Here is an 18,288-nt window from a genome sequence, read left to right as displayed (position 1 = left end):
CTGGAGACACCACCCCCAAACTCACCATAGAGGGAGGGAGAAAGTCTGATAGGGACTCTTATTGCAACAGGGCCCCAGCCTTATAAAAAGCCCTGGTAACCAGGCCGTTACACATCCTGTCTCTGTGTGTGCCGGCTGGCCTGAGTCTCTCAGCCTCACCTGCCAGACAACGCCCCCTCCTTCCTCACCCTGTCTCCTGTATTCTCCTGAAACCTTGATCCACACAATGCCTCCCAACCTCACTGGCTACTACTGCTTTGTCTCACAGAAGAACATGGAGGACTACCTGCAAGCCTTAAGTAATGTCTTCGCCCTCCCAGACCCCTGTCACTCCCTTTCTCCCCTCTTTCTTCCTGCCTCTTGGTCCCATGGAGAAGAGGGAATGCCCGGGGTTGGACACTGTGGAAAGGCTCAGGAGGCTGGTGCCTGACCTGGGATCCATTTCTAACCAGGCATTGGTAGGAGGGGGTGAATCCATAGTCCCAGACCCAAGGAAGGGAAACTCACAGCCCTGAGGGGCTGCTGCTGGCAGAGGAGCTCCTGGCTGGCTAGCAGCACCCCTACTAAGAGGCAGCTCCCACAGACATCAGCTTGGCTGTGAGGAAGATCGCGCTGCTACTGAAGCCCGACAAGGAGATCGACCACCAGGGCAACCACATGACGGTGAGGACGCTCAGCACCTTCCGAAACTACACTGTGCAGTTCGATGTGGGAGTGGAGTTTGAGGAGGACCTCAGGAGTGTGGACGGACGGAAATGCCAGGTACGTTTCCCCTGGCTGGGCGGTGGCCAGAAGGAGGCATCACAGGAGACTCCTAACAACATGGGGCAAAACAAAGTGACCTTCCCCAGCCAGAGCAGGGGGGAGGAGGGGAATGGTCACCACAGCAGGGAACGCAGTCCCCAGGATACCAGTCTCCAGAACTAACAGGTCCTGGTGCTCCCTGTCTCTCTCCCACTTCTTCCCTGCCCTCTCTTCTCACCAGCCCAAAGGGCAAAGAACAGGGACACCCAGACCGAAGAGCAAACATTTGCCCACTCTCTAGCCTGTGACACTGTTGGTCACCCAGAGTCTCTTTTACTTTAGCATCAATAACTTCACTCTCCTGCATTTCTTTCTACTTCTTACATATTCCTTCTTGGCCTCTTTGCAGATCCTAATCCTCCTATTAATTCTTTAAACTGGAGTTTTCTCCCCAGAGTTTTGTTCTTAATGTTTTCTCCCTTTTGTCTGCCCACTATCCATAGGCTAAATCATCTACACCCATGCCTTCTGCTTCCATCTATAGGCTGCCCTTGGCATGAATTCTCCAGCCAGAGCCATCTCCTGAGCTCCAGGGCAATGTTTTCAACTGCCTACAAAATACAGTTGGCCCTCCATATTCATGGGTTCTGCATCCACAGCTTCAGCAAACTGCAAATGGCAAATATTTGGGAAAAATAAAAATAAAAAAAATACAAAATGATACAAATAAAAATTAACACAGTATAGCAACTATTTACAGAGCATTTGCATTGCATTAGGTATTACAAGTAATCCAGAGATTATTTAAAGCATATGGGAAAAGGCTGGGCGTGGTGTCCACCCATAATTCCACCAAAAGTCCACCCATAATTCCAGGACTTTGGGAGGCTGAGGCAGGCAGATCATTTGAGGCCAGGAGTTCAAGACCAGCCTGGCCAACATGGTGAAACCTCGTCTGTACTAAAAATACATAAATTAGGCCGGGCGCAGTGGCTCACGCCTGTAATCCCAGCACTTTAGGAGGCCAAGGCAGGCAGATCACCTGAGGTTGGGAGTTCGACACCAGCCTGACCAACATGGAGAAACCCTATCTCTACTAAAAATACAAAAAATTAGCCAGGCATGGTGGCACATGCCTGTAATTCCAGCTACTCAGGAGGCTGAGGCAGGATAATCACTTGAACCTGGGAGGCGGAGGTTGCGGTGAGCCAAGATCACGCCACTGCACTCCAGCCTGGGCAACAAGAGCAAAACTCTGTCTCAAAAAAACCAAAAAAACAAAAATACAACAATTAGCTGGGCATGGTGGCTCATGCCTGTAATCCGAGCTACTTGGGAGGCTGAGGCAGGAGAATTCGACGTACTTGAACCCGGGAGCCAGAGGTTGCAGTGAGCCAAGATCACGCCATTGCACTCTAGCCTGGGTGACAGAGCAAGACTCTGTATCAAAATAATAATAATAAAGTATACAGGGGAATATACATAGGTTCTCTACAGATACTAAGCCATTTTATTCAGCAGATTTGGTGGGGTGGGGGTCCTGGAACCAATTTCCATTTGAAGGCCCAAGGTCAAACTCAAATTCACCGTCTTCCTATCCAAATCTACCCCACTTTTATATCTACTGTCTCCACTAATGGCAATAATCAGCCAGGCCAGAGACCTGGGAGTCATAATCAATATCTCTTGTTTCCTTACCTCTAGGCTCCTAGCACACACACACACACACACACACACCCCACCACCACCACATCTAATTGGCCAAGAAACCTTTGTAACTTTTCTGCATTACCCAGTATAGCAGCTGCTAACTTCAGATGGCCATTGAATACTTGAAATATAACTAGTCCAAATCTAGATGCTGTAAGTGGACTTTCAGACAATGCCAAATAAAAAACAAGCATTTTGGAAATGTTTATATTGGTTGCATGCTGAAACAATAATATTTTGAATATTTTTGGTTAACTAAAATATATTATTTAAATTAATTTCCCCTATTTATCTTTACTTGTCTAATATGGCTCCTGACCCATTTTATTTCTGTTGAGCATCACTCTTCTAAATGGCTCTCCTGTGTTCCCTCCTAACCTTTCTCTATCACCACCCTAATTCAGGCCTTCATTTCTCACCTGGTGCCTGAAATTGGTTTTTCGCTTGTTTGTTTGTTTGTTTGTTTTTGTTAAAGTTGGGTTCTCACTGTGTTGCCCAGGCTGGTCTCAAACTCTTGACTTCAAGTGATTCTCCTGCCTCAGCCTCCCAAATGCTGGGATTAAGGGTGTAAGCCACTGCACCCAGCTGGTTCTCAGTCTTAACCCTCCTCTAATCTGCATGCTGTAGCCACAGGGTCTACCTAAAATATAAATGTGACCATGTCACTCTCTGACTTACACCCTTTCAGTGATGATCTATTACATTACATCATCTATTACACTTAACTCAGCATACAAGGGGTCTCTGTGAATCAGCTCTTCAATTGCCTGCACCACATATACTCTAGGTTAGAGCCCTTCGGAACTAATTGCCTTTCTCTTTTACCGCTATTTCTAGCTGTTTCTTTCCTTGCTAGAAATTTCCCATTCTCTCCAATCTAATTAACTCCCAACTTCCTTAAAGATTTCACTCTGCCTGCCCCACTGCCTGGTGTCACAGTTACCTATTTACTGCTCCTCTATCCGTTCAAGACTCTGAGCTCCTTGTTTGGGGCCTCTCCTATGGGAAAACTCAGTAAGGTTGATTGAATGCTCAGGCCCAGAGGGGTTGACTCTTTATTTCTAAGGATACTTCAGCTGTTCTTGAAACCGAGAAAGAGGAGAAATGAGATTACCTGGTAGGATTTCCAACCAATCTCTCTTTTTTCTCAAAAGTCCCTCTAGGTCAGCCAGAAGTATCCAGAGAAAAAAGTCTCCATTCTTCATAAATGCCCTCCCCAATTTCACCTCTACTTATTCTGCTACCACCCCTGCTCTCACCCAAAGGTCACTGTAGACAACTTTGGGCCCCCCTCGGTGACCTTTAGGAGTGGGAAGCTGGGTGTGATGGTTCATGCCTATAGTCACAACACGTTAGGAAGCCATGGCAGGCAAATCACTTGGGCTCAGGAGTTTGAGTCCAGCCTGGCCAACGTGGAGAAATCCTGTCTCTACTAAAAATATAAAAATTAGCCAGACATGTTGGTGCATGCCTGTAATCCCAGCTGCTTGGGTAGGTGAGGCATGAGACTCACTTGAACCCAGGAGGCAGAGTTTGCAGTGAGCCGAGATCCTGCCACTACACTCCAGCCTGGGTGATGGAGCAAGACCTTGTCTCACCAAAAAAAAAAAAAAAAAAAACTGAAGGGGAAAAGGGAGTCCTGCTGAATCAGAGCAGCTCCCTCGCTCAGTGGAGGGGCTGGAGCAGACAGTATCTGCTGCGGAGTAAAAGGGGAGCCCACTCAGAGTGAGTTGGGAAGCATTTTGAGCGTCCTGCCTCCCAATGTCTTTATTCCCTCTTTCCCTATAGACCATAGTAACCTGGGAGGAGGAGCAGCTGGTGTGTGTGCAGAAAGGGGAGGTCCCTAACCGGGGCTGGAAACACTGGCTGGAGGGAGAGATGCTGTATCTGGTAAATGGGGTAGGGGCTGGGTGTCTGGGAGAAGGGCCTCCAGCTATGAGGCATTCCCTTGTCCAAACCAGATAGGTCCACCACTCTTCCCCCAGCCCAGCCCCACTCCCTGTCCAAGGAATTGACCAGGGAGGGAAAGCAAAAGCACTGGGAGGAGTGGGGAGAGGAAGAAACAGAGTGGCCAAGGTGGGCCCTGGCTACGAGTCATATGAATGCCCATAAATCATCACTGGAGCAATGGAGGCTTCAGCCATTTCACATCCCCTGACCCAGCCACCTTCCTTCCTGAGGGGTGGAAAGTTGAGGATGTGGAATAATGATACAATTGCCCATACATCAAACACTGAAGCTGCTGTATCCGGAAGGAGTAAATGGAGGTCAAGGACCTTGAGGAAGGGGCTCTGGCTGGCAAAAGCCCTCTTTCTCGCTCCCCCTTACTTCCCCTCTCTCCCCCAGGAACTGACTGCAAGGGATGCAGTGTGCGAGCAGATCTTCAGGAAGGTCAGATAGCCAGAGAGGAACTGAGGCCCCTCCAGACAGCACCAGCCCACAGACCCTCCTGCCGTGCCCCCTTCAAGCCCAGATTGTGCCAGGTCAGCTGTCCCTGCCTCTGGCCACCTACCCTCCCTCTGGGTCCCTCCTCATCCCTCCCCTTGTTAATTTGTAACTTGCAGCCCCCAGGCCAAAGTCCTTTCTCACACACCACTGCCCAATAGTGACCTCACTTCCAGGTCAAGGTCTGGCCTCCCAGATGAAAGAAGCAGGCAAAGGGAAGGAACCCCTGAGAACAACCAATGTCCCCTCCCTCCTGTCCATTTGACCTCTTCTTTTCCTTCTAAGAAAGAACTAAGCTATAGGCATTTGGCGATTAGTGAAAATTCTATCCTGATGGACTTCTGGAAAACTGTGACTGGGGTTCAAGAGTTTAAACGAGGGCTACCGGCAGAGACTTTTTGTCCATTTCTTTGTCCTTATTCTCAAGAAAGCCTCATGTACTCAACAAAACCAGGCCCAAGACACAGCCCCACCCACACAGGGTTCAACGGACCCCACAGTTCTGACATCTGAAGGCATCTGGCTATTTGATACTTCCATCCTATGTGTTGGGAAAGAGGGATGGGATGGGGTAAGACCTTTTTCCAATGCTGGGGGAGGCGGGGAGCTTCTGAACGGTGACCTGTCTGCTTTGGGAAGGGCAAGCAGCAAGAAAGCCAGAAAAAGCAGAAAAAGGAAGTAGACGGAGGATGCGAGGTCAAGGAATAAAAGACAGGAATACAGGGGTCTGAGGGCATAGGAGGGAGAAGCCCAGCAGTCCTGGCTATAGGGACCCTCTGCTGAAAGGCCAGAAAGGCTGGAGACCAGAGATAAAGAGGAGAGCTGAGGACAGCAAGGGTCCCAGAGTCTCTGCCTTGGAAAACAGCCCAGAAGGGTGGAGCTGGCTCAGGGACAAGGCCAGCTCCAGACTCGGGCCTCCTCTCCACCTCCAGGGGCCTTGGCTCTTTCAGAATAAAAGTCCTAGGGGGGCAAGTGTCAGAGAGAAGAGGGCTCAATGTGAGGGTGGGAACAGAGCCCGGGGGAAGGGTTGAGGGAGTTGGAAAGTCCCTGGCCCTCATCAGATGAAGACTCTTGCCCCATCTTCCTGCCATGGCTGGGCCCCCCATGCACACAAGACAGTCACTAGGGCTCTGGCCAAGAACTGGGCGTGCGATACTGATCCTACCACACACTCTGGAATGAATTTGGAATAGAAAAAAAAAGGAACTCAGGGTTGAATGGAATATCCTATTCCCTGCCCAACCTCTCTGCAGATGTCCCCAGTAGAGTGGAAAGCCCCTTCTTCGCAAAGCCAACCAGCAGAAGCTCTGAGGGCTGCTGGAATCCACCTTGTCCCATTCCAAGGCACAGGAGGATGCTCCGTGTGTACTCACCCATCGCCCACATCTCTAGATCAACAGTGTCCTCGCTCTTGAGTTTACAGCGCGCGACCAAGCCTCTTCCCACAGGACGGTCCTCCATGCCCTTCAGTGACCATGCTGGTCAGTGGAGTCTTGGCAGAGGCCTTGACTCAGGAGCTTGTAGGCCCCCATGGTGGGTTTTTCTAAGTATTCTTATACATTTTAATTTTCCCCCCAAAGTTTGACACTTCTTACCATGGTGGTTTTAAGACCCAAGCTAAAGTGGGTTCAGTCCCTCAAAACTCCCAGTGATGTAGGCATCCAGATCATGACCACTGCAGGTCCCCATCCTCCACTCGACCACACTCCTCCAGGGGCCAGACCCCACCAAGAGGCCTGGAGACCCCCTAACGGAACACAAGCATCAGGAGTGGACTACGCAGCTTCAGAGGCATCTCCAAGAGGGTGGCAGAGGGGAGGGGACCGCTGTGGGAGGCTGGAGCTGCTGTTTCCCCTGCGGGCAGCAGGGGGCGCTATGCACCGCAGCAGAAGCCAGGGATCCTCCAAATTCAATCCTCCCTCCTCCACCACCTTCTTGGATATTCCATTCCCACACACACACACACACACACACACACACACACACACACACCCCCAGCCCATGTCCTCGTCCTCACAAGACCCTTACCCCTCATTCAAATCAGGTTCCACCCATCCTCGGAAGGAAGAGATAGTCTCCAGTGGGAACAAGATGTGAGTGGAGAAAGGGCAGGGGAGGGGACAAGGGCCACAGACAGGTGGGTCGCACACCAGACCCTCCCAGGGACACACAAAGTTGTGGAGTTGACTTGGTTCGCCAGAGTCTTAAACCCCAGGGATATGATCAGGAATCCAAAATGTTTATTTCCATATGAGATGGAATAACTGTGCTCTCTAAGTCAGCCCAATGCAGGCCCCTGCCCCACTCCCACTCCACCAGGCCCAGATTCTGGCTGGAACTCCAGATGGTCCTTGAGAGTCTGTAAAGACCAAAGGTCAATTCAGAGCCCTCTCCCCAAAATAAACTGAGCGAAAGTGGATGGGGAGGGTGGGTACAGGTGTGTGTCCTGTGAAGCAGAGGACCATGTGCTGCCCAGGACTTGGGCTCCATCCCACTGGGGATCCCAAGAGGAGGGAGAGCAACAACGTCTAGCCGTGTACCGCTCCCAACTGCCCACCTCTCCCCTCGGCCACCACCTCCCACATGACCCTGACTCCTACGTGCCCAGGCCTGTATGTTGAAAACGAGCTCAGGTAGAAGCAGGAAGTGCCTCAACTCTAAAGCACAAAGGCCATCCCAGCCAGGGGTCCAATCCTGTAACATGGTTGGACCACTTATTGGCAGCAGGGAACCCCTAGAGGCTACCACAGATCCCAAGATCCCAAGAGACAACAGAGGCATGGCCATTTTGGTCCCTTTCCCCCACCCTAATGTCACTCCCTAAGATGCAGGAATCACATCTGGTCTAGTCTTAAGTACCCCAAGTAAGAGGCCTGGTATCCCTAGCATGCAGAGGACGGAGATGAGGGTGGGGGCTGCCCCTTCCCTCGCCCTCACCCCCTCCAGCGGCTCCCTGCTCTTCCACAGGATGCAATTCCTCCCCTAGAGCCTGCTGCTCCCACCTGGCCTGGGACCAGGACCACTTTTTCTTTTTCTTTTTCTTCCTTTCTTTTCTTTTCTTTTTTTTTTTTTTTTTTTTTTTTTTTTTTTTTTTTTTTTTTTTTTGAGACAGAATCTTTTTCTGTCACCCAGGCTGGAGTGCAATGGTGCAATCTCGACTCACTGCAGCCTCCACCTCCCAGGTTCAAGGGATTCTTGTGCCTCAGCCTCCTGAGTAGCTGGGACTACAGGCACATGCCACCACGCCCACGTAATTTTTCTGTATTTTTAGTAGAGACTCGGTTTCACCATGCTGGCCAGGCTGATCTCGAACTCCTGACCTCAAGCAGTCTGCCCACCTCAGCCTCCCAAAGTGCTGGGATTACAGGTGTGAGCCACCGCATCAGCCATGAGGCCACTTTCATAACCCCCAACCAGCTGTCTGGGAAATCTCCCCCAGCTCCCTCTCCCTGGGGTAACGCCCTCAGTCATCAGAGTATCCATGCTGTCAGGGTCCCTGGGGGCTCACCCTGCACATCCTGGGGCTGTGTCCATGATTATGGGCAGGTGGGAATCAGGGAGACCTTGTAGGTACAGCAGGAGGTGAAGGGCAAGAGGTGAGGAGACCTAGTGGGCAAATCCAGGCACCCTGTGAAGGACTCTGATATAACTGACCCGAGTTTGCATGGAGGACAGAAAGAAAGAAACAACAGTGGTAGCCAAGGCCTCTGAGGCCAGGGTGCAAGCAGTACCCAGAGAACCCTGCCTGCCCAGGGGCCAGAATCAGCAATCTCCAGGCCCTCACCCTCTCCCCAGGCCTCAGCCAACAGGATGGCATTGCTCTGTGGGAACCTGTGCTCCATGCTGAATACGTACTCCCACTAGAGGCCACTTAGGTACCAGGGGGATAAAATGTAGCTGACCTTCCACACTCACCTTTCCAGCAAAAACAAGAAGGACCTCCATCTTTCTCAAGGGCTTCCTGAGCCACCATCTAGCTGGGGGTGAGCCTCCTGCCTCCCCCTACCCCACCCTTTCCCAAGCTGCCTTCCCTCTGCCCTCATTTTACTCTGGCCGCCAGGGAGAGGAGGCAGCTCTCAGAGCCTCTGTTCTGTTCCCCATGGGCAGTGAGTGCCCAAGCAGAGGGTCACCAGCATAGCCAGGCCATTGAGTTCATGGACAAATCACTTGCCTCAGAGGCTCTAGAGGAACCTAAAATGCCACCCAAAATTGGGAGGCAGTGCTGCATAGTGGCCAGGCATGAAATGCCACCTATCAGTAGCTGCAGGAGTATATACAAATCGCCAGCCTTCAGCAAATGAGCCACATCGACCAGCCCACAAGGCAACACCAAGAGCATTTCCCTCCTGCTGGGAATTCTGTGAAGATTGCACGCACGCTCAGCAGAGGACCTGGAGTGGAGTGCGCCCTGACAGATGCTGGCTATCATTACTTGCACTACTCCCTGCCTCTTCACCTGATGATTGAAATTCTCTTAACTAGAAGCAAAGCCTTGTATTCTTCAGTTAAGGACAAGGCAGCAAGTGCCACTACCCTTGGGGTTACACAGTGACATATTTACACCAAAGTGTAAGTGACGCATACCAGAGAATGGGGGCTAGTGTAGCCATCATCTTGCTGTCCAGGCAGGTAAACCATCTGGGGGTGACAAGGATGAAGGGGAGCTGCCTCCCCAAGGGATCCATATCCAGAGTCTCTCATTGCACCCCACTCCCCATCCCCAGAGAAGGATGCATGGGCTCCCCAGGACAGCACTGCCCTCCAGAACCCCTGCTGCAACAGCCACTCTAGCCTTCCCATCCATGGAGAGAAGGCTTCAATGCAGGAGAAAAGGGATGTGCAGGGTCAGCTGTCCAGCCCAGTACTACTGCAGTGATGGCTGCACAGTCATCAGCTCCAACCACCCCAACCCCCCAGCCCTTGGGACTCCCCCATCCCCCACAGTACGTACTGAAGCTATCTCATTCAAGGTGCTAGGCACCAGCAGCAGAGGCCACATCCCAGGCCTGGACTCCCCCAGTCACCAGCTGCAGGTACTGCCACTCTCCCTTGACCCTCCCAGCTGCTCCCCTCATCCCTATGACAGCTGAATACAGGAACCAGTGCCCTCACCCTATGCTGGAGATTCCTCATGCTTCCCTCTTCTTGAGAGACCTCCACCCTCCTGCCCCTGGTTCCTGCAGGATATCTCGCCATCTTTCTTCTTCTTCCTCTTCCTCCTCCTCCTCCTCCTCTTCTTCTTCTTCTTTTAAAATTTTTTTAAAAACACTCATGAATTTGCATGTCATCCTTGCACAGGGGCCATGCTAATCTTTTCTGTATCCTTCCAATTTGAGTATATGTGCTGCTGAAGCGAGCACATCCCATTATCTTTCTACACTAGCAGAGCTCCAGTTTCCCCTCCATTCATGCCTCAGTTTGTACCCACACCCCCGCCCTACAGACGAGTCGTAGATGGAGGGTCTACCTCAGTGTGAATAGAACAGTTTTTCTTCCACGCAAGTGTGCATATCCCACACGATTCTGCTTGCATGCACTTCTTCAATGTACGGTGTGTGTGCCTATTGTCATGTGGCCTCTCCATGTTCTGTTCTATAGAATTGCTGAGAGCCAGCATCTTCCTTTCCCTCTTTGTGCACAGAACTACAGCTGTGGCATCTTCCTTGACCCAGGCAGGTGGCACAACGCAAAGCTAAAGACACCGCTCGAGGAGTCGTGTAACCTCAGGTGAATTCTTTCACTTCTGTGTGCCTGTTCCCCCTCCCAGGCCTGGTCCTGATCCACCTTCTGTCTTGTCTTCCACACCTGCTCCTCCCCTTGGATTCCTCTCCCTTCCTGGCTGTTTTCAGAAGAGGCTCGCTCATATCCTTGACCCAGCTGTAAGGAAACTATTGTCACCCTTAATGCAACTAAAGCTTATCCTGCTGGGTCCTCACTGGAGCAAGAACCCACAGGGGAAAGGGCAGCCAGGTGGCAAAACCCCACCCCAGCCTGTCTCCCACCACTCCGTCTTTTCTGAGAAGCACAGGTGGGACAAGGTGGGCCTCTTGCATGAGGGTTTATTAAAGTCTTGAAGGAAACAAAAGGGAAATAGAACAGAGAGTAATACGCACCTTGGTTATCTGAGACACAAATGCAGCCTCAGCCATAAACGTATTGAAGGAAGGGATAGTCCAGTGTATAACAGAAACGCCCTGCTATTGGCAAGCAAAGCACAGATGGAGTGAATTTAAAGAGTCCTTTACTAAAGGACTTTGTTTCAGGACGAAAGACCCCACAGAGCCCACAGGGTGTGGGAGATCTGGAACTGGGATCTCCAGGCTCTGAACTTGTTCTGTTGGGCAATCTGCTGGTGGAGACCTTGTCTTCGAGTGTCGGGATGCACACTGTGGTCTGCCTCCCCTAGGTTGCAAAGGGCATTCTATCTGGCACTTGTCTTCCCTGCCCATCTGCTCTTCTTTTCAACAGCTTCTTGATTCTTTTGAAACCTATGCTGTCTTCCCAAAGCTCTACCCGCTATTGTGTTGACCTCCTGTAAGCCATGCTTTGATCCGTCCAGTCCTGCTCTTGGGTGGGATGAACGAGAGGACTCTACAGATCTCAAGGTGGAGGAGGAGAGGGTCAGAGCCCCCAAAGGCACTCTGGATTCGGGTCAATGCACCTGAAATACAAGCACACCCAGCAAAAATAATATCCTGCCAGCTGATCGTCTGCATGTATTGTACTAAAATAATACATCTACTTCTATGAGAACCAGCGTCCGAGACAGCCACCAACAATACCCGCTTCCCAGTATTCCTGTCCTTGTGATGTCTCCTTCCACATCGTACCAGGATTGTCTGTGTGACCAATGGAATAAGGCAGAAATGATGCTATGTCACTTCCAAGGCTGGCTTATAAAAGACACTGCAGCCTCTGCCTTGCTCTTTCCATCTTGGGTCACTCTGGGGAAAGCCAGCTGCTATGCCACGAGGACACTCAAGTGTCCTTATAAGGAGGGCCACGTGGCAGGGAACTGAGGCCTCCTGCCTACAGCCATGTGAGTGACCGTCTGGAAGCAGACCTCCAGCGCCAGTCCTGCCTCCGGAGGACTGCAACCTGCACCTGGACCAAAGCCTTGTGAGAGACCCTGATCCTAAACTACCCAACTCAGCCACTTCTGGATTCCTGACCCACAGAAACTGTGTGAAATAGTACATACTCGCTGTTTTAAACAAAATGTGGGGGTGATTTTTTACAAGCAGACAGATAACTGAAACATAGTCTTAACCTTGATTTTCATTGCAATGACCCCATCCTGATTATAGCCTCAATATTCACTAAGTGGGCAGAAGAATGGGGTTGGGGTGTGGGGGCAATAGATGACTTCGGGCAGTAAAAACGTATCCAGCCACAAAAAGCTATGACTCCACCCTCAGTGCTCGCAGCCCTCCCATCCTAGCTCTAAGCCCACACCACTCAGCACCCACAGCTCAGCGTCTGCCCTTCCACGAGTCTAGAGTGTGAAGTTCAGAGGCGGGCAGCTGCCCCCTTCTCTTCCTCTTTGAGGGACCTGAGTCCTGTCTGAGGACTGCCTCTCCCCTAGGTAATTGTTAAAAGGAATGTCCAGCATCTTCAGATGGTACCCTGCTCCTTTCACAGTTGTGTGACCTTACTCTGTGGCTTCAAAAGGACAGAGACATCAGAATACAACTCAATGTGCCTTGCGCCATTAGACGGCATGAGTGACCAGACGTAGGGAGGATATATCAGACAGCACCGGATCTTAGCTGGTAGGAAGTTGATTGACAAGTTCTGTGGAGGACAGAGCAGCAGGGCCCTGAAGTCCACAGCGAGAAGGGGAAGATGGTGTTCTAGACACACCAGCAGGGAAGAGCCAAACCTGGATGGTCAGTTTGACCTCCCAGGGTAAGGAGCCTCTGGGTCTTCCCTACCCCTCTCAGGACCACCCCAGTGAAACTAGAGCTAGAGGGTTCTTTGCTGAAAAGAGGGTGAGTGAGACGGAGAGATGCAGATGAAAGGAGGCTTTGTGCAGATGCCATCAGGTTTTGCCAAATCTAAAGCCTGGAAAAAGGAGGACACCCGCTGATAGGATTTGGCTCTATGTCCCCACCCAAATCTCATGTGTAATTGTAATCCTCAAGTGTTGGAGGAGGGGCCTGGTGGGAGGTGATTGGATCATGGGGGCAGTGTCTAATGGTTTAGTGCCATCCCCCTAGTGCTGTCTCCCGATGGAATTCTCTTGAGATCTGGTTGTTTAAAAGCGTGTAGCACTTCCGCCTTCTCTCTTTCTCCTGCTGCCATGTGAAGAAGGTCCTTGCTTCCCCTTCGCCTTCCGCCATGATTGTAAGCTTCCTGAGGCCTCCCAGTCATGCTTCCTGTTAAGCCTGCAGAACTGTGAGTCAATTAAACTTCTTTTCTTCATGAATTACCCAGTCTCAGGTAGCTCTGTATAGCAGTGTGAGAATGGACGAATACACCAGCGAAGGTGGTATAAGGGCCTTCTGTTCCACTGTGCTCTTCCTAAGAGTCAGAGCCTTTGGGCAGTCCCCAGTCTGCCAGCTAGAGACTTCTGCTGCCACCCAGGAGAAGCAAAATGCCCACCAGGCCCAGATCTGCTACCACTTCCAGAAGCCCTGTTACCAAATGATAGACCCCAGGTGAGGACCAGCCAGGCCCTCTCCAGGGCAGGATCCTTCTCCTTCCACTCACAGAGCTGCTCTCTACAACCAGGTACCAACAGTGAGCAAGCAGTCACATGGCAATGATCAGGCTTCTCACTAGAGAATAGTAAATGGGGAAGGGCCGTGTTCAGACCCTCAATCTCTACTCAATCCCAGCTCCCAGACGCACCTGTCTACCACCTGCTTCTCTTCCTCCCTGTACACCTTGAAAACTCCAAAACCTGGTGCATACTCTCCACCCTGCCCCATCGCAAGAACTCACCCACAGACACAGGTGGACACCTAGATGTGCTCAGTCCTAGGGCTGCCACAACCTGCAGGACAAAATTCCTCCCTCAAGGAGCCCACAGCCCTGTGGGAAAGACAGACACACGGGCAGGAGGTTATCATGCATCAAGAGTCCACGAGCACAGGGAAAGTCATTTTCTCTGAGTCAAAGAAGGCTTCGCAGGAGAGAGGACACGGGGAGAGAGGTGAGTAAAAATGGCCGGCATCCCAGGTATGATTACTACATGCCGGGCACTGACCCTTCTCAAGAACCCAAGCACATGTCATTGTCACCATTCTACAGGTAAGAACACTAAGGAACAGAGAATTTTAAGTAATTTGCCAAAGGTTATACATCAAATTAAAGACAGAGATGGGATTTGGACCCAAACAGATTGGAGCCTGACCACCCAACCCTCAGTTTCTCAATCTCGCCGCTATTGACATTCAGGGTCAGATAACATTTTGTTGTGGGAGGCACTGCCTTGTGCATTGTAGGATGCTTAGTAGCATCTCTGGCCTCTACCCACTAAATGCTAGTAATGGGAAAAAAAATCTCTAGATGCATCAAATATCCCCTAGGGAGCAAAACTGCTCCTGGTTAGAACCACTGATCTAACCATTTTGCTATTACATTCTGCCTAATTATATTTATTGTTCGCCAAATGACAGGCACTGCCCTAAGCAATTCTGGTTGTTAACTCGTTTAACCCTCACAACAACCCTGGGTGTGGGTACCGTTGTCCTCATCCTTGTTCTTCAGATGAGGATGTTTAGAGGCACAGAGAAATTATGTAAGCTGGCCTTGGTCACCAAACTTTTAAATGGTAGAGCCTGAGTTTAAACGTGGTGAGTGTGGCACACAAGCCCAACCCTTTAACCAGCATGTTATGCTGATGACTAAAGAACATGGCATTGGTCGGGAGTCACACATGCAAATGCAACCGTGTTTGTGAAGCCATAGCATCATGACTGTGCCTGGAACACACATGCGAGGTGGGAGCAGTGGAGAGCGGGGCCAGAAAGTCATGCAGAGCCCGATTATGAAGGAAGAACCTGCCGAGACAAAACGAGTGGCTGGGGCTTCATCTCATGGATCAGGAGGCGCAGTCATTGAAAAGTTTTAACCTGGGAAGGGGCATGGTTGATTGAGATTTTAGATACTGGCAGAGTAGGGAGGATAGGCTTAAGGGCTAAACCTAGTTGCTGACACTTCACTGGGGTTGAACTAGCCACTGCCCAGGTGTCCATAAGGCATGGAAGTTAAGGCCCTGACTTGTAAGCCTGAGATAACTTGGGGGTGGAGGAGTGTGACCCATCAGGGTCACCCCTCTGCCCTGGGCTGTCCACATCTCCACTGGCCATGCCAGACAGAAGCACGGGGTCCCAGCCTGGCTGACTCAGCCGCCTCATCACCCCTGCTGCTCTTCACCTGGCTCCTGTATCTCCCTTCTCACCTGGCGCTGGGCACAAAAGCCCCCACGTGTCCCAGCCCACGGCAAGGTATCTAGAGATAAGACAGGGAAGCTGTGGACAGGAGTGACTCGTGCTGCCCCAGCCTCCTCTGCCTGGGCTCTCCTGTGGCTGTTTGGATTCCAAGAGAGGGCAAGCTCCTCTCTAAATGCTGGGGGCTGATGAAGGCTGCAGAGAAACTCCCTGGCCAGGAAGCCCCAAGGCACTTTCTGTTGTCCTGCCCTTCCCCTTTCAGGACAGTAGGGGGCAGCACCAACATGATTTTAAAAAATAAAACCAAAACGTCACTGGAGCACCCCAATCTTGTTCGCCCAGCTACCATTGGAAAGACCCATGCGTGGCCTAAGTTTATATCTAAGGACAAAAACTTCTTCATTAATCATGTGGATCAGAGATGTCGATTAAAGGATCCATCCCGTCATTCTCTAGTCCTGTCTGGCTCAGAAAGGACCATCTGGTCACAATTATAATTTCAGATACATTTATTTTGTAACTATTAAAGTTATTAAATAATATTACAGAAGTTTTACTAAACAGAGCAACATGGTTTAAATCATCCGCAACCCCATACTCTAATAGGAAGCACTTATTTTAGATTTTTCTCACAGGTGCTTTCTGCATTTGTAAACATGGTATCCTTACAATTTGGTAGCTACCTTTACTTAGCATGCCAGGAATCCCAGCTCCCTTACCTACATCTGGGGGCCTTAACATAGAGCAGAAGCGGCCTGTGTTCTTTAGGGACTCACACTTGGGTAAGGAAAAGGGAACCGAAGTAAATGATTGAAGTGTTAGAAAAAAGGTGACCGACTGTCCTGGTGTGTGCCAGGGAACTTAACTGGTTTTAGTGTTGAAAACCTCATGTCCTAGGAAACCCTCAGTCCTAGACAGACCAGGATGATTTCTAATAAGTTACCCTATTAGAAACAAGTCCCCCCAAATTCAGACATCCATTTTCATTTCTACATCGGCCTTTTAGCTATACTTCTTTGCCTTTTTTCTACTAGTGGTCCTCCTAGGGCAACTGTTCTCAAACTTTATACCCTTAAAAAATTATTGAGAACCCCAGAGAGCTTTGGCTTATGTAGGGTTTATCTATTCATAGTCACTGTACTAGAAATAAAAATTGAGAAAATTTTAAAACACAAAGATACACAAGCATGCATCCCGCTCGTTACCACGGATTGCACATCATGTGGCCTCTGTAAATCCACCGTATACCATGACAGAATGAGGGAAAAAAGCAAACAACATCTGAGTATTTTTATGAAAGTCATTTTGTTACCTCACAGACCCCGTGAAAGGATCTTAGGAACTGTGTGTCTTCCCAGACCACAGGTGGAGACCCACTGCTCTGGGAATTCATCTGCATCCTGAACTCTTCAGTTTTCTCAGTTCCTATTGTACCACTTCGTGTGAAATGAAGGAAACTTGTAACCATGAGTCCACCCCCTTGTCCTCTATACCAGCAGTCCCCACCCTTTTCGGCACAAGGGACTGGTTTCATGGAAGACAATTTTTCCACAAACCAGGGATGGGGGCCAGAGGGAGATGGTTTCAGGATGATTCAAGCACATTACATTTATCACATGTTTTCTTGCTATTATTATTGTTATTGTAATATATAATGAAATATTAATAATTATACAACTCACCATAATGTGGAATCATTGGGAGCCCTGAGCTTGCTTTCTTGCAACTAGACAGTCCCATCTAGGGGTGATGGGAGACAGTGACAGATCATTAGGCATTAGATTCTCATAAGCAGCACGCAACCTAGATCCCTCACATGCATAGTTCACAATAGGGTTCATGCTTCTATGAGAATCTAATGCCGCCAATGCTCTGACAGAAGACGGAGCTCAGGTGGTAATGGGAGTGATGGGAAGCAGCTGTAAATACAAATGAAGCTTCCTTGCTCACCCGCCACTTACCTCCAATACCGGTCCGTGGCCCAGGGGTTGGGGACTCCTTTATACTATAGCCTTCATATATGTTACAGCTACCTATGTTATAAACCTCACAATACAATGTTATCATTTTTGCCTGGAACAGTTTTACATATTTTAAAGACATTAAAAAGAAAATTGTATTTTGTATTTACCTTCAAATTTACCATTCTTTTTATTCCAGCATGCAGCTCTGCTCTTCCATCTGGTTTCATTTTCCTTCCCTCTAAGGAACTCTTTTCTTGAGACAGGATCTCATTCTGTCACCCAAGCTGGAGTGCAGTGGCACCATCATGGCTCACTACAGCCTCCATTTTCCAAGCTTAAGCAATCCTCCCACCTTGGCCTCCCAAAATGCTGGGATTATAGGCATGAGCTATCGTGCCCGTCCTAAAGAACTTTCTTTAGCGCTTCTCATAGTGGAGGTCTGCTGGTGACAAGAATCTCTGTTTTCTTTTATCTGAAAATAGCTTTATTTCATCTTCATTCTGGAAGAATACTTCCACTAGAAAAATAATTCTGAGTTGACATTTTTTTTTCTTCAACATTTTAGAGCTATTCCACTGTCTTCTGGTCTATATTGCTTTTGATGAGAAAACAGTGATATTGAAAATATTGTTGTGTATAGTCTTTAGGATGAGATTGAAAAAAAGAAAAGATTTTCTCTTTGTCTTCGGCTTTTAGCAGTTTGACCATGACGTGCCATGGCATGCCCTTTTTTTAATTGACTACTCTGCCAGTTAGAGACGAGGTCCCATGTAGGGGAGGTGGTGCTGAAAACCCAGCAGGGCACAGCTCAACCCTGGCCCACAGCAGCCTGCAGTGACCAGCTATGTACAGAGCCATCAGCTCCTTCTCCAGTCCCACATCACTGGCCATTCGTCCCCTTGTCCTTGACCCTAACTCACACTGCAGCCACACACACCACCTAGGTGAGACCAAGGTGGGCCCTCATATTCAGAGTGCTGGATTACCCCAAACAGGGACCACATCCAGGCCCTGGACTGCCCAGTCAC

At 49.8% G+C, this 18,288-nt stretch overlaps 2 protein-coding genes and 1 non-coding gene across 3 annotated transcripts in view; 2 read left to right on the top strand and 1 right to left on the bottom strand.

The window, feature by feature from the left end:
* Positions 1-18,288, top strand: part of C1RL (complement C1r subcomponent like) — a 60,974-nt gene that overhangs the window by 25,991 nt on the left and 16,695 nt on the right. The window lies entirely within an intron of this gene.
* Positions 3-5,291, top strand: RBP5 (retinol binding protein 5). Its single transcript, XM_050747554.1, has 4 exons — positions 3-299; positions 584-762; positions 4,243-4,344; positions 4,801-5,291. The coding sequence occupies exons 1-4, from the start codon at positions 227-229 to the stop codon at positions 4,852-4,854; spliced, it is 408 nt and encodes a 135-aa protein (XP_050603511.1). The 5' UTR covers positions 3-226; the 3' UTR covers positions 4,855-5,291.
* On the bottom strand, positions 10,150-10,259 carry LOC126931968 (U6 spliceosomal RNA). Its single transcript, XR_007718063.1, has one exon. It is a non-coding gene; the product is annotated as a U6 spliceosomal RNA (small nuclear RNA).

Source organism: Macaca thibetana, chromosome 11 (assembly GCF_024542745.1).
Source record: "Macaca thibetana thibetana isolate TM-01 chromosome 11, ASM2454274v1, whole genome shotgun sequence".
Taxonomy (NCBI): domain Eukaryota; kingdom Metazoa; phylum Chordata; class Mammalia; order Primates; family Cercopithecidae; genus Macaca; species Macaca thibetana.
This window is presented reverse-complemented; position numbering and strand designations above follow the sequence as displayed.